At 37.8% G+C, this 15,804-nt stretch overlaps 2 protein-coding genes across 3 annotated transcripts in view; one reads left to right on the plus strand and one right to left on the minus strand.

Moving 5' to 3' along the window:
- pla2g7 (phospholipase A2, group VII (platelet-activating factor acetylhydrolase, plasma)) overlaps window positions 1–12,748 on the plus strand; it is a 19,317-nt gene extending 6,569 nt beyond the window's left edge. Inside the window, exons 6-12 of one of the 2 annotated variants that reach the window (XM_057822231.1) lie at window positions 1,217–1,312; window positions 4,447–4,612; window positions 4,814–4,927; window positions 8,302–8,393; window positions 10,494–10,664; window positions 10,738–10,886; window positions 10,959–12,748. In XM_057822231.1, the coding sequence (XP_057678214.1) occupies window positions 1,217–1,312; window positions 4,447–4,612; window positions 4,814–4,927; window positions 8,302–8,393; window positions 10,494–10,664; window positions 10,738–10,886; window positions 10,959–11,059 (889 nt within the window). In that variant the 3' untranslated portion in view covers window positions 11,060–12,748. The remainder of the gene's footprint in view (window positions 1–1,216; window positions 1,313–4,446; window positions 4,613–4,813; window positions 4,928–8,301; window positions 8,394–10,493; window positions 10,665–10,737; window positions 10,887–10,958) is intronic. The other variant, XM_057822232.1, reaches the window with a different exon arrangement.
- Window positions 11,456–15,804, minus strand: part of tdrd6 (tudor domain containing 6) — a 39,474-nt gene continuing 35,125 nt past the window's right edge. The window contains exons 13-15 of the mRNA XM_057822229.1: window positions 15,689–15,732; window positions 13,890–13,944; window positions 11,456–12,466 (exon numbers count right to left, since the gene is read on the minus strand). Of these exons, the coding sequence (XP_057678212.1) occupies window positions 12,441–12,466; window positions 13,890–13,944; window positions 15,689–15,732 (125 nt within the window). The 3' untranslated portion in view covers window positions 11,456–12,440. The remainder of the gene's footprint in view (window positions 12,467–13,889; window positions 13,945–15,688; window positions 15,733–15,804) is intronic.

A 15,804-nucleotide genomic window follows, 5' to 3' on the forward strand; every position in this document is an offset into this window, starting at 1 on the left:
TATTGTGTAGAAGGTTGATCTGGTGTCTACTCCCAAATATGATATGATCTCTACACAGGACATTCATAGACCAACCACGTGCATAATAACTTCAGACACATGACCTAAATCAGCAATATGACCACTGTTGTCGTAATGTTGTGTAATATAACTGTTTAGAAAACCTATTTTTAGGAGCACATTTGCAGACATAGCCCACACTTGTTCTGTCACATGCATACTGAGCATGTGCCCTAGTTATCCTGTCTGTATGTAGTTGACAAAATTTCACTGGGTTACTCATTTGGCTTGTGCTCATGAACAAAATGGCAAATACACATTTTCTTAATGAACATAATTTGATTGGCAGCAATATAATCGAGGCAAGGTGTTAAGAGAGAACATATCGAAACTGGTTCCCCTTGAAACAGGAATACCTTCATTCACAGTACATCAGGAAGTATCTCACTAAGACGACAAGTCATTGTCTAACCATTTGAATTGTGACCATTCATGCTCCTGATGGGGCATATGAAGTCACTCGCATTAAACATGCAACTCTTTGATAAAGATGCAGTCTATCCTCATTCCAAGGTTATCAGCCTTGAACGTTGGCACAGTGCTTTCTGCCAAAGTTGAAGAAGCCAGTCATTCTCCGAACAGTACTTTGTTGGCTTTGACAACACTGATATCTCAATGTAGATATTTTGTTTTTTACATGGACTGAAGATACATATGGCTAAAATTAGAACTATTTGAACTATGAAACTGATTACAGAACATTTGCAGTAGAAATTAATACAGAAGTACCAGTTACCACAAAATTCATAAAACTACAACAAATTTTATATGTATCACCTTGGATAAACAGTTTTGAATCTCGCCTTCAACTTTCCTTCGTGCATTTCTCCATGTGTTACAGCTTCCTTCTGCATTCCAAAAAATATGCATGTTAACATGATTACAAACTCACGCAATAGACAATGACCTTCATGTAAGACACATGCACAAAGCAAGCACGCAAACCACACATTTCTTAGACCTCTGGTAATGGAGAAAATTTTTAACAAAGACACTTTATGAGCATCAGTCACGCCACGTGCTTAGAACACATAAATGCTAAAAAGAAAAGACAACAACAACAACCTCAAAACAGGTAAAAAGTCGTTAAGAAAATAGGCACACGCCTTATTGTTTCTGTACCTGTTTAATCTGTCGCTGTCTTTCTCCATCTGAGACTCAGACGAATCCCACTTCTCTTCCTGGGTCCATTAATACTTATTTCTCCAAGAGCCACGCGTGACACAGTGGGCAGCCAATGTGTGACGAGCAGGTGGGATAATTTAAGATACTCGCATTGATTGGCTGAAATATTATTAGCAATTAAAAATGTTTCACAATGGCTATTTTGCCAACTTCTGGGAAATATACAGTGCCTTGCAAAAGTATTGAATCTTGCAACCTTTCGCCACATTTCAGGCTTCAAACATAAAGATATGAAATTTAATTTTTTTGTCAAGAATCAACAACAAGTGGGACACAATCGTGAAGTGGAACAACATTTATTGGATAATTTAAACTTTTTTAACAAATAAAAAACTGAAAAGTGGGGCGTGCAATATTATTCGGCCCCTTTACTTTCAGTGCAGCAAACTCACTCCAGAAGTTCAGTGAGGATCTCTGAATGATCCAATGTTGTCCTAAATGACCGATGATGATAAATAGAATCCACCTGTGTGTAATCAAGTCTCCGTATAAATGCACCTGCTCTGTGATAGTCTCAGGGTTCTGTTTAAAGTGCAGAGAGCATTATGAAAACCAAGGAACACACCAGGCAGGTCCGAGATACTATTGTGGAGAAGTTTAAAAACGGATTTGGATACAAAAAGATTTCCCAAGCTTTAAACATCTCAAGGACCACTGTGCAAGCCATCATATTGAAATGGAAGGAGTATCAGACCACTGCAAATCTACCAAGACCCGGCCGTCCTTCCAAACTTTCTTCTCAAACAAGGAGAAAACTGATCAGAGATGCAGCCAAGAGGCCCATGATCACTCTGGATGAACTGCAGAGATCTACAGCTGAGGTGGGAGAGTCTGTCCATAGGACAACAATCAGTCGTCCACTGCACAAATCTGGCCTTTATGGAAGAGTGGCAAGAAGAAAGCCATTTCTCAAAGATATCCATAAAAAGTCTCGTTTAAAGTTTGCCACAAGCCACCTGGGAGACACACCAAACATGTGGAAGAAGGTGCTCTGGTCAGATGAAACCAAAATTGAACTTTTTGCCCACAATGCAAAACGATATGTTTGGCGTTAAAGCAACACAGCTCATCACCCTGAACACACCATCCCCACTGTCAAACATGGTGGTGGCAGCATCATGGTTTGGGCCTGCTTTTCTTCAGCAGGGACAGGGTAGATGGTTAAAATTGACGGGAAGATGGATGCAGCCAAATACAGGAACATTCTGGAAGAAAACCTGTTGGTATCTGCACAAGACCTGAGACTGGGACGGAGATTTATCTTCCAACGGGACAATGTTCCAAAACATAAAGCCAAATCTACAATGGAATGGTTCAAAAATAAACGTATCCAGGTGTTAGAATGGCCAAGTCAAAGTCCAGACCTGAATCCAATCGAGAATCTGTGGAAAGAGCTGAAGACTGCTGTTCACAAACACTCTCCATCCAACCTCACTGAGCTCGAGCTGTTTTGCAAGGAAGAATGGGCAAGAATGTCAGTCTCTCGATGTGCAAAACTGATAGAAACATACCCCAAGCGACTTGCAGCTGTAATTGGAGCAAAAGGTGGCGCTACAAAGTATTAACGCAAGGGGGCCGAATAATATTGCACGCCCCACTTTTCAGTTTTTTATTTGTTAAAAAAGTTTAAATTATCCAATAAATTTTGTTCCACTTCACGATTGTGTCCCACTTGTTGTTGATTCTTGACAAAAAATTAAAATTTTATATCTTTGTTTGAAGCCTGAAATGTGGCGAAAGGTTGCAAGGTTCAAGGGGGCCGAATACTTTTGCAAGGCACTGTATATATAACGGTAAACACTCAGACTTGAAGTTCCGCTCTGAGACCCCCAATTGGCCAACTTTCAAAATTGTCCGATATGCATGTGTGATACATCATTGGGAACCTAAAACCTCAATTTTCTGGGGGAAGAAAAGTTTTGAAAAGGAGGGCATTTTTAAAAATAAATGTTTTTTAAACAGCAAAACCCTATCTGGAGGTGAGAGCATGCGATAGCAGAATTACAGACGTCATGACTTTAACGAGATATTATCGCGTACTTACCTTGTTTTGATCCAAAAACTCCATGTAGCATGTGTGTCAAGACACAGATGTGAAGGACTACAGCTGGATTTTGGGGGGATTTTATGGGTGAAACATGGTAATATAACAAGGGTCGCGATGCAGAAATCGCAGATGTCAAGGAGTGGTCGAGATTTTCTTTTTCATATATATTCCCTTTTAAACATTTTTTTTTTTCAATTTTTCTTTGTTTTGATCGATTATCATCTAACATCTCGGAGAAAATGTGACAGTAACAAAAAAATAAATAAATACAATTAAGCGATAATTATGAGGTAGATATCGGACTTTTTTACAGACACCATTTTGTTCATTGTGACGTCATTTGTTTAAAAGTTTAAAATATGTGAATAATTTCTTAAAGTCGTTTTGCTTTTTAAAACGAAATATGAGACATCAATTAAAGATTCTAAGCTAAAAACGACATTTTGAATAATAAATGTAATTAATAACCTTCGTTTTATGGCAGGGTTGAAACAAAAGCGGTTGCGCGACGTCTGTAAACTGGGGTTTTCAAGGTAAATGGACAAATTAAAAATAGTTCGGGGGCTTAATGCGCCATGAATCTGCTAATGCAGCATATAGACATACTGCTCCGTCAAACACAACAGTTGTTTTGGCTTAAAATACTGCAGTTTCTTTTAAAGAAGGGTGCAAGAGCAGAAACTGCTTTTTCAGTCTTGTTTGTGTTTTCCGCCATATATATATATTTTTTTGCATTTTCATCATAAAAACAAAAGTCTGTATGTTCACTTTATTAAAGAGGATTATTTCCGCTGGGATGTAAACTCTCAGGGTGTTTTCTATCCCTTTAAGTTATTCACTGGCGTGAATATGAATTTGAATGTTTGTTCTCTGTGCTTGACCATCTTTAGAACAAAGTCAGCAGAGATAAGTTTGAGATCTGCAACACCATGAGAGCGTGCTGTAAAACTGAGAATAACTCTTACCCGTAAGACCCAAGTTATACCATTCTTGAATGGTTCAACTTCGGTTTTAAGTGTATTTCGCTAATAAAAATTGGAAATATGAAGTTGGGCCTTTTATGTTTCAATTAGGACATTTCAGACCTCAGAACACTCTCAAATGTAGTATCAAAGTGCATTTTGCCCTAAAACATGCACTTCTGACTCTTGCAGAGACCTGTCTGCATCAGCCACGTATCATTTTCGACTGAAGAGTGAATTGGACACAGCCAACAAGAATTCCTCACAAAATTCACTAAAAGACACCCTAGTGAGGGAATGGATGTACTACAGGAGACTGCAACAAGGGGAGAAAGAATTCCCCCTCAGAAACCAGCAAGTATGAGTAGCATTGTTTCACTATACTACTAGTACTATAACGGGAGATAACTTAAGGTATGTCAGGCAATCCTAAATCTCAGACCTTTAGAGTTCTGATATACAGTATTATACAAAGTTGTCTTTACATTAAAAAAAAAAAAAAAAAAAAGATTGAGAATGTGTCCAGTTTTGAAGCAAAATCTTCTATCATTTTTTCCAGGTGCAACAGAGGGCAGAAGAATGCATCCATGCACTTCATAAACTAATGGACATAAACTCGGGGGTGCCAGTTCAAAATGTTTTAAATACGAAATTTGACTGGAAGACTTTGAAGGTAATGCAATTAATTTTGAGCATTGTTTTTTATGTATTTTCAGTAGCGTCCAGATTACATTAAGTTCTTGAATATTTGATTGCATATAAATTTCCTTAGTATGAATTAAAAGTACCATATCTGCCGCGTTTTAAGGCGCCCCTAAAAGCCTTCCATTTTTTTCAAAAGCCGACAGTGCGCCTTTTAATCTGACTCGCCTTATATACGGATCAATATTCAATATTAGTTAATCATGACATGACATTCCTTTAGCGTAGCTCTATCTGGTGGATGCATAAAGCTACTACAACTACAACACAGTGACCCAAAACAAGTTAACAATCCAATAACATCAAGAGTGATGAATGTTTATTCATAGAAATTGGAACCTGAAAACATGCCATTTAATAATTATGGAATTTTCATTCAAAAATTGAATTTAAAAAAACATATTAGCAAATTGTAATATAAGTATAATAAGTGAAAATTAAATAACTGAAATATTCTAAATAAAATTAAAATAAATTCAGTCCTTAAGGTGAGCCTAAACCCACAGCCAAGGCTCAACATTTTTACCATCAGAAAAAAAATAATGAATTATTTTCCGTAGAAAGCACAACACAGTTGCCAGAGAGAAAAAAACACGTTTTACCACCGTTAGACACGCTAAACACGCTGGTTAACTCTCGTAGTAGGGAAACGTTCTTGACAGTGTTTACTAGCCTTTAATTTTGTATAAATGCGAAATCATATTGGAGGTATTTCCTCCTCAGCAGCCACCCTCCGCACACATTTTACATTTCGGTTGGCCCTCCTCTAAGCTGCGGACGTCTAACTTTTCTGTGGCCGAAGTATTCCCATACCATCTATTTCATTTTCTTTGATGAGGGGAAAAAGTTCAGGAGTTTCACCTCTTCCAGCCATTATGTAGCATATCTGACTCACTGACACTGAGCAACAACCGGTGGGGGAGGATTGAGCCTTGCAGCTGCAAGCGAGGGATTTCTCCCTGCATTTTTGGGATGTAAAAATGGCTAATACCGTAGGGACGGTATGACAGAATTTTTTTGCGGTGTTAAGACAATAACATTTTCAGACCACAGTATACCTTGAAACCGGTAATCGGCACGTCTAGTGGAATCTCAACAGATTTCAAGAATGCAGTAGTACAGGGGGACGCTATTTAAAGCACTTTAAAAAAAAAAAAAAAAAAAAAAAAAAGGGAAAAATTCCATCATAGTTTTTAAATTGGTATGTTTTAAGGTTTTAATTCCTACATTTTTTTTCTTAAATCACTCTTGGTTTGATTGGATTGTTAAAAAGTTGCTTTTTGAGGGTGGGAGGATATGTTCAGTGGGGCAAATAAGTATTTAGTCAACCACTAATTGTGCAAGTTCTCCCACTTGAAAATATTAGAGAGGCCTGTAATTGCCAACATGGGTAAACCTCAACCATGAGAGACAGAATACGGGGGGAAAAAAACAGAATTGAAAAGAATTTATTTGCAAATCATGCTGGAAAATAAGTATTTGGTCAATACCAAAAGTTCATCTCAATACTTTGTTATGTACCCTTTGTTTGCGATAAAGGAGGCCAAACGTTTTCTGTAACTCTTCACAAGCTTTTCACACACTGTTGCTGGTATTTTGGCCCATTCCTCCATGCAGATCTCCTCTAGAGCAGTGATGTTTTGGGGCTGTCGTTGGGCAACAAACTTTCAACTCCCTCCACAGATTTTCTATGTGGTTGAGATCTGGAGACTGGCTAGGCCACTCCAGGACATTGAAATGCTTCTTACGAAGCCACTCCTTTGTTGCCCTGGCTGTGTGTTTGGGATCATTGTCATGCTGAAAGACCCAGCCACGTCTCATCTTCAATGCCCTTGCTGATGGAAGGAGATTTTTACTCAATCTCTCGATACATGTCCCCATTCATTCTTTCCTTTACACAGATCAGTTGTTCTGGTCCCTTTGCAGAAAAACAGCCCCAAAGCATGATGTTTCCACCCCCATGCGTCACAGTGGGTATGGTGTTCTTCAGATGCAATTCAGTATTCTTTCTCCTCCAAACATGAGAACCTGTGTTTCTACCAAAAAGTTCCATTTTGGTTTCATGTGACCATAACACATTCTCCCAGTCCTCTTCTGGATCATCCAAATGCTCTCTAGCGAACCGCTGACGGGCCTGGACGTGTACTTTCTTCAGCAGGGGGACACGTCTGGCAGTGCAGTATTGGAATCCCTGGCGGCGCATTGTGTTACTGATAGTAGCCTTTGTTACTGTGGTCCCAGCTCTCTGTAGGTCATTCACTAGGTTCCACCCATGTGGTTCTGGGATTTTTGCTAACCGTTCTTGTTACCATTTTCACACCAAGGGGTGAGATCTTGCATGGAGCCCCAGATCGAGGGAGATTATCAGTGGTCTTGTATGTCTTCCACTTTCTAATAATTGCTCCCACAGTTGATTTCTTTACATTTTACCTATTGCAGATTGAGTCTTCCCAGCCTGGTGCAGGTCTACAATTTTGTCTCTGGTGTCCTTCGACAGCTCTTTGGTCTTGGCCATAGTGGAGTTTGGAGTGTGACTGACTGAGGTTGTGGACAGGTGTCTTTTATACCGATAGTTAAAACAGGTGGCATTAATACAGGTAACGAGTGGAGCCTCGTTAGACCTCGTTAGAAGAAGTTAGACCTCTTTGACAGCCAGAAATCTTGTTTGTAGGTGACCAAATACTTATTTTCCACTCTAATTGGGAAATAAATTCTTTAAAAATGAAACAATGTGATTTTCAGGTTTTTTCCCCCACATTCTGTCTCTCATGGTTGAGGTTTACCCATGTTGACAATTACAGGCCTCTATAATCTTTTCAAGTATGAGAACTTGCACAATTGGTGATTGACTAAATACTTATTAGCCCCACTGTATATGGATCAATATTGGTTACTCATGGCATGCGCCATCTAGTGGATGCATCACGCAACCACTACTACTACTACTACTGCTCCTTTATATTGCTGTTTCCCCCTATGAGAAAGTTTTAAAATAGGCCATTCGTTGAAGGTGCGTCTTATACTGCGATGCGCCTTATAGTGCAGGAAATACGGTGTCGAAAAACTGCAATTTCTGATGTTTTAAAGGAAACAAATTTTTATTTTCTACAACCACTGCCCTTTAAATACCTTCTATGTTCAATTCATGTTGGTGGTTCATACACTACACTGTGGATGTGGCCCATCGATATCAGTTGGAATAAAATTCAACAGTATTCCTCCTTTATAACTGCTATGTATTTTTAATTTTCAAGCCTTGTATACATACCCTTTCTTTTTTAAGAACGTGGTTTACAGTTGTGTATTGGTAATGGAACCTCTTATCAAAAGTATTTCTTGATATAGGACTCCATAGATCTTGACCAAGTAGCTGTGATGGGTCATTCCTTTGGGGGAGCAACAGCAATAGAAGTGCTAGCCAAAGAGGTGAAATTTAAGTAAGTGCACATTTTCATATCGCTCCTCTATATCACCTTTCCTTGCTAAGGTCAAAGGTGACACCCTGCACTGATTGCTATGGAATCACATGACACACAGTACAAACAACCCTTTAGGTGTAAACCCTTCTATTAACACTTATTGGACACAATTTGTTTACAATCTAAAAATAATCCAACAAACATAGAAGCAGTAATCCCCCCAAAAATCTTGTGTTGTACAGTGGTGTGTCTACTTACGAACGTCTCTACATTAGGAATTTTCAGGTTAAGACATGTCTCAACAGGAAAATACTGCCTCATTACATAAGAAATTTCAGGATAGGAAAGGTAGAAATACAGTATGAACTGTGACTCGCGGCACCCAGTTTACTGAATGTAACATACTTCTAGCTGCTCTGCCATTGGCTATTGCCTAGCTGAGCATCTTCCTGGCATCCAATTGGCTAAGAGGGACCTCTCCTGTATGGGTGTATCCCAGCAGCCTTTTCATTTGCCCCTCGTGTTCCGACAGCTTTACGTGAATGTATACTTTGATTCTTTATTACATTATGCACAACTCTCATTGTATTGTTATTGTGCAATAATCTAATAGTAACATGTATTTGTTACATGTTTTGTGCCTTTTTTTTTTTCCTTTGGAGGGGTTGGAACAGATTATTAGGACATTTACATGGAAAACGTGTCTCTACCTCAATTGAATTTTCAGTTTACGAAACTACTTCCAGAACCAAGTAATTTTGTAAGTAGAGGTACCACTGTATTTATGATAGAGATGGATCTCACAAACTCTGTAGGAGGTCATTGTGTTGTCCTCATATAGAAAGTACAGTGATCCCTCGTTTTTCGCAGTTAATGGGGACGAGAACCCGCCACGATAAGTGAAAAACCGCGAACAAGCCCCCCCCACCCCAATAAACATGAAAAATTGTGAGTTCAATTTATTCATTCAGATAGGTTTCTCTTTCCAATGCTATAAGACATTTTTTTCCACTTTTTTCCCCAAAACAAATTTTAAAAACTTATGAATATACCATATTGTCCCGAATATAAGACGGCCCTGATTACAAGACGACCCCCTCTTTTTCGAGACTCAAGTTTGAAAAAAAGACTTTTTGAACACCAAATTAATTTTTACAGAAAATAATTACAGTACATCTGAAACAAATGATTATAACAATATATTTGAGAGAAAAAGCATGTTATTTTGCCTCATTCTAATCTTAATATCTGGACATTTAAATATGTAAACTAAAGTGCAATCACATTCGTAAATGAATGGCTTCTGGTTTTTGAATTGTAAATAAACCAATCTATTGTGATAAAACAGCAAAATTGCAATAACTGCATTAACCATCAAAGTGAGGTTTAACTGTAACTGTAGTCTTGAAACAAATCTGAATAAGGAAAAATATTGCAATAAAATAATGCAAACTGGTTAGACCTGAGAGTAGCCGAGATCTATCATGACAGAACATTACTCAAGCATTTGCTTGATATATATCTGGAGCCATCTAGCGTCTTGAATGAGTATAATGTCTAGACCCCGAATATAAGAAGACTCCCACTTTTTCAGTCTTATTTCAATGCAAAAAACACAGTCTTATATTCGGGCCAATATGGTCCATATATTTTAATAAATGATTTTAAGCACTTCAAGTGTAATAATTATGTTAAGTTTTAAACATGTTAAGTGTCCCACCGGCTTTATTAAATGCTTCGAGTCACTCAAATCCGCTCACTTACACACAATGAGTTGCCACAGCAACTGTTTAACAAGTTAAACCTTGATTGACGCATGCAGGCGCTTTGAAGTTCGCGTCACTGGCAAGATTAAACCCAATCCTCTGACAATCATCGTTAACTTTAATAAGCAACTCCAGTGCGCTGCCTGACCAACAAAGAGCAGGGAGAGTGAGACTACGCAATCGGCTCGGGACAGCTTATCTGTATTTTTTTTTTTTTTTTTAATTGAAAAACATCTGCGGTGGACTGAGGGCTTGAAGTTTGAAGCGAAGTAGCGAAGGATCACTGTAGATCCAAAAGGAGACACTTACTGTACTTATCCATTGGTGTAAGCTTGGATATTTTCTGCCTCAGGTGTGCTGTCGCACTCGACGCATGGATGTTCCCATTAAAAGATGAAACATTTCCTCAAGTGAGTCAACCCATCTTCTTTGTCAACTCGGAAAGGTTCCAGTGGCCGGAGAACATAAAACGCATCAAAATGTTGGACTCGTCGGACATAGAGAGGAAAATGATTACAATCAGGTATGATCAATACTGATCTACATTTAGTGTTGACTTTCTCTCTTGATGAATTTTGTTCCCTCGGCTCTCCTAGAGGAACCGTGCATCAGTCTTTCCCAGACTTCACCTTTTTGACAGGAGACTTTATTGGAAAGTTGATGAAGCTGAAAGGTGACCTTGACCCAGAAGTTGGGATAGACCTCTCAAACAAAGCATCGCTTGCATTTCTGCAACGACATCTTGGTAAAGCGAATCTTAACTCGAACCATTGTATTTTTAAATGCATTTTTAAGTCTTTTTTTGTTTGTTTTTTAGGTTTGGAAAATAACTTCGACCAGTGGGACCCTCTGATTGAAGGGAATGATGAAAACCTCATTCCAGGAACTAATGTCACATTACTTCAGTCAGCCATCTGAACTGAAATTAAGCAAGAGGAATACAGGGTTTCTCCCAGTGCTTTATTGCCTTGCAGGCTACCTCACGAGGCTAAAACAGTGCTACAAAACAATGTATAAAAAGTATATTGCACTCGCATTTTAATCCCACCAGATGATAGCTGGCAACATCTTCTGGTCCATCTGCCAGTGCATTGTATTTTTGTTTGTTAAAACTGCCTTTGTGTAACTTTGCGTTTAAGTGTTGCTAATGAATGATTTATAAATGGCACAATAATCATTATCTCAAAATTCCTGTCTACATTTTTTTTTCTACAAAAACACGCTGGTGTTCTCTACCACCGGGCTTTGCAAGTTTCCTTGCGAGAAACCCTGTCCCTCTGCAACCTCGCACCATACACTTGAGATGACACAATGTTGTTTTTACAACATTTTTAGTTCAGCTAGTTTTATTTGAACATTTGTTTTTAGCACATAACTGACCAATTTAAAGTAATTCAATACTGTTCCTATTCATCAGTATTTGTTTTTAATCAAAATATGTCCTGCATGATTGTTTGTTTGTTACCAAAACCTTTGTAAAGTTAATGTGCTCTATTAATTTAGCATCATGAGCCAAATTAGTACGCTAACATTACGAGCTATAATGGTTGGATCAAAAGTAAAGAAATATAAGTACAGGATTATTCAAAAAGAATGGCTACTATTATGCATCTTTAATGTGAAAAATATCAGCCATATCATAAGTATTATACCTCGAATCGACTTTTTCCCGCCTTACAAGTGTTCATTTTGGCCATAACTTTCAGCACACTCCTCCCAAACGCCTATCAACATTTCACCATCCATTATCCATCCAAGATCATTACTATGAGCCAATCTGTTATTCAATGTTAAATATGCTTAGGCTTGATAGGTAGAAATGGAATATTAATAAATTCCTTGCCTATCCCCACCAGAAAAACAACATGGTGAGGTCCAACAATCTCACAAGCAAACCAAGCAGCACTGAGTGCCCTGATGCAGCCACCCAAAACCTTTGCAAATGGTCAAACATATTCCATGATGCTTGAAAACAGAGGAGTCGTGAAATTAGTTCATTCTTTTTGTATAACCCTGTACATGTGAACACATATACATGTGGGATACTGTGTGTGCCTTCATTATCAATATGTCAGTAAAGTGTTATGTACGTATACAGTGTAATGTTTAAATCTTGGCATATAGTGTACATTATGAACTTGTTTATTTTTTCATGCATTTTGCAATAAATCAGGTCTGTTCCTTAAGTGAAAAGGAAAAATACAAACAGTACTGAACACTTGTGCCTTTGTAACTCAAAAGTACACACTCGGAACAGGACAAGCTAACACCACTTAACCAAATCTAACTGTGGGCGCTGTCACTTCTCTGTTGATCCATCATCATCTAAAAAGAAAAAATAGATATGATCACTGGAAATAACAATATGTCAGAGGGTCTCCTCCAAATCCTTTAAATAAGTTGAAAACATTTTTCCCCAAAACATTACAAATGATCCATCTTTGTTACCGTTTAACCAGTTCAGAGAGAACATTAGGGAATCCCAGCTAGCTGTGGGCAAAAGATAATCTTAACCTGAACTAGTCATTCAGTTTGAACTGAACCCACTTTGCCAGTATGAAAGTTAATGAACATGTTAATGACCCATCTTAAAAGGTGACATTTTTTTTTTTTTACAATTCAAAGATCCCTTATGCTTGTAATATGGCGGAAAACACAGACAAGACTGAAAAAGCCGTTTCTGCTCTTGCACTCCTCTTTAAAAGAAACTGCTGTAATTTAAGACAAAACAGTTGTTGTGTTTGATAGAACTATATGTCTATATGCTGTCATAGCAGATTCATGGCCTATTAAGCCCCCGAACTATTTTTAATTTGCCCGTTTTACCCTGAAAACCCAAATTTACAGACGTCGCGATACCGCTTTTGTTTCAACCCAGCCATAAAACGAAGGTAATTATATTTATTATTCAAAATGTATGTCATTTTTAGCTTAGAAGCATTAATTGATGTCTAATACTTCGTTTAAAAAAAAAAAAAAAGACTTTAAAAAATTACTCACATACATACAGTAATTTAAACTTTTAAACAAATTACGTCACAATGAAAAAAATGGTGTTTGTAAAAAAGTTACGGATATTTACCTCATAACTATCGCTTAATTGTATTTTTTTTGGTTTGTTTGTCGCATTTTTCAAATATGTTAAATGATAAATAATCGATCCAAACAAAGAAAAATTGGGGGGAAAAAAACGTTCAAAAAGGCAAACATTAGGGCTGTCAAAATTATCGCGTTAACAGGCGGTAATTAATTTTCTAAATTAATCACGTTAAAATATTTGACGCAATTAACGCACATGCCCCGCTCAAACAGACTAAAACGAGAGTACAGTGTAATGTCCGCTTGTTACTTTTTTGGTGTTTGGCGCCATCTGATGGCTTTTGGGTCCAACTGATTTTATGGGTTAGTACCATGAGTGAGCATGGTGTAATTATTGACATCAACAATGGCGAGCTACTAGTTTATTTTTTGATTGAAAATTTTACAAATTTTAATAAAACGAAAACACTAAGAGGGGTTTTAATATAAAATTCAAAATGTTTCTTCCCCCAGAAAATTGAGATTTTAAGCTTTCCAATGATGTATCACACGTGCATATCGGACAATTTTGAAAGTTGGCTAAACTGAGGGACTCAGAGCAGAACTTTCAGTCACCTGAGTTTTTTTCCGCCATATGCTTTCATCAAGATATTCCATTCATCAATAATGACATCACACTTTAGAAAAAAAAAAAAATCTTAACATTTACCAAGGCAGACGTTGTCAGAGGGAAAAAAATCTGCACGCACCAAATCGTTGTCATCCTTTGGAACATGAGGAAAAGCAAGCATAGAAGACGTTTTTACCAAAATAATTACAATATGATCATTAAAAATACAAAATACATGCTCACTTCATTAAATTGTGGTGTCAAATAGGCAGTGAATATATCATTGAATTAAACAAGGTTTCTACGATTATCAGAAAATCTCATTTAATGGCACTTTAAATGCCACTTTTAGCTAATTCAATGCTCATTCCCAACTGCAGATTGTTTTCAATTTGTGTGTGTGAAACCGAATTGGCCCATAATGGCTTTTTAACGAATAACCGATATTGTCCAACTCCAAAAATCCGATACCGATATCAAACTGATACTAATATATGCGGACGTGGACTTAACATATTATGGCTATTGTATTGAGATGCCCCACTGGATACTTTAATAATGATAAAAGTAACAACTTCAAGGTTTTCCAATAAACATTCTGTTAAAAATAAGACAGCAACTTCAATAGAAGTTATGGGGGGAAAGTGCCTATATCGCACTATATGTTGAAACCAAAATAGTGCAAACCTCAGTCTTTTGGATGAAGTGCAAAGTGCCAATGTGGCACTGCCATACCACGTACGGCTCACACAGTGCTTCTGGCTCAATAACAACTAAGGTATACCGCTTCAGGACAGTGAATGAGGTATGTAATGAATTTACTATTCATTAGTTTTCAATAATTTATTGTTTATTCAAATTTTGCACCATGCATGCAATTGGTCTGCTCATGTTTAAAATTCAAAGCATCTTAGTTTGGAGACATCTAATGGTCAATAAGCATAACTGCTGTGTCAAGCTGTGAGCAGCCCTTGTAAAAAGGCAGAACGCTTCCGCATTCACTTTTTAAGGCATCACTCAAATGGGCCCAAAACCGATCGTGAAAAATCAATGTCAATATTATCTGATATCATTTTAAAATGCCTTTACTAGTCGATATTATCGGTTACCCGATAATATCAGAAAATTAAGAAATTATGTAAAGGTTTTTTTTTTTTTTAAACCGTCAAGTAAGTTTAAATAATTTTTAATGCCTTGAACATTAATGCTTTTTAACCCCTGAATTTTGACAAAATCCATTTAATGACTTTTAATGCTTTTTAACGACCTGCATAAACCCTGTTAAAGGGGCAGTTTACATGGTGACTCTGCAACACAAAGACGCAATGACTGAGTAGCGGAATGGCCTCGTGTGCATACGGTGTCGGCGAAGACGACAAATTTTGACTCCTGCCTCCAAAGTGGAAGAATTCGATTGCGGGGGATTGAGGGGGGCTTGCTCCGCATGCATATCAAAGGCTCCCGCGGCGCGAGACCGCTGATGTCAGCACTCGTACACATCACATTGGGCGTGCACAGCGGTGCTATTAAACATTATAAACAGCAAATATGGCGGAATGTCGGCTTTAATTTACTGTTTTAATAATATTATCATATTAAATGTGTTGAATGTTTTCATTTTTGTGCCTTTTTGAATAAAAGAAAAATGCCATTGCTTCGAGTGGGCGGGTATATTTTTTTCCGGGTTAAGGACCTTGGTGGGGTCAATGTATATCATTCGCTGTCACCTTGTAAATCTGCACTGCCCCCTAGGGCTTGGCATGAATACTACATCGTTTTCATGCGGCATTGCGACACTGTTCGAATGGAGATGGGCCCATATAAATGCAAATTTGAAATTTTTCGTATTCTCGGAAAGTCACCATGTAAATGGCCTCATAATTAGTGTCTGATTTTACCTTGGCGTAATCCCCTCTGTCAGTCTCCTCGTCCTCCTTTTGGTCTACAAAAGGAACTGCAAGTCAGCCTCACAAACTAGTACCATGTAAATCTTGTCAATCTTCAAACCACAAAG

This window comes from Corythoichthys intestinalis, chromosome 19, assembly GCF_030265065.1.
Source record: "Corythoichthys intestinalis isolate RoL2023-P3 chromosome 19, ASM3026506v1, whole genome shotgun sequence".
Lineage (NCBI taxonomy): Eukaryota > Metazoa > Chordata > Actinopteri > Syngnathiformes > Syngnathidae > Corythoichthys > Corythoichthys intestinalis.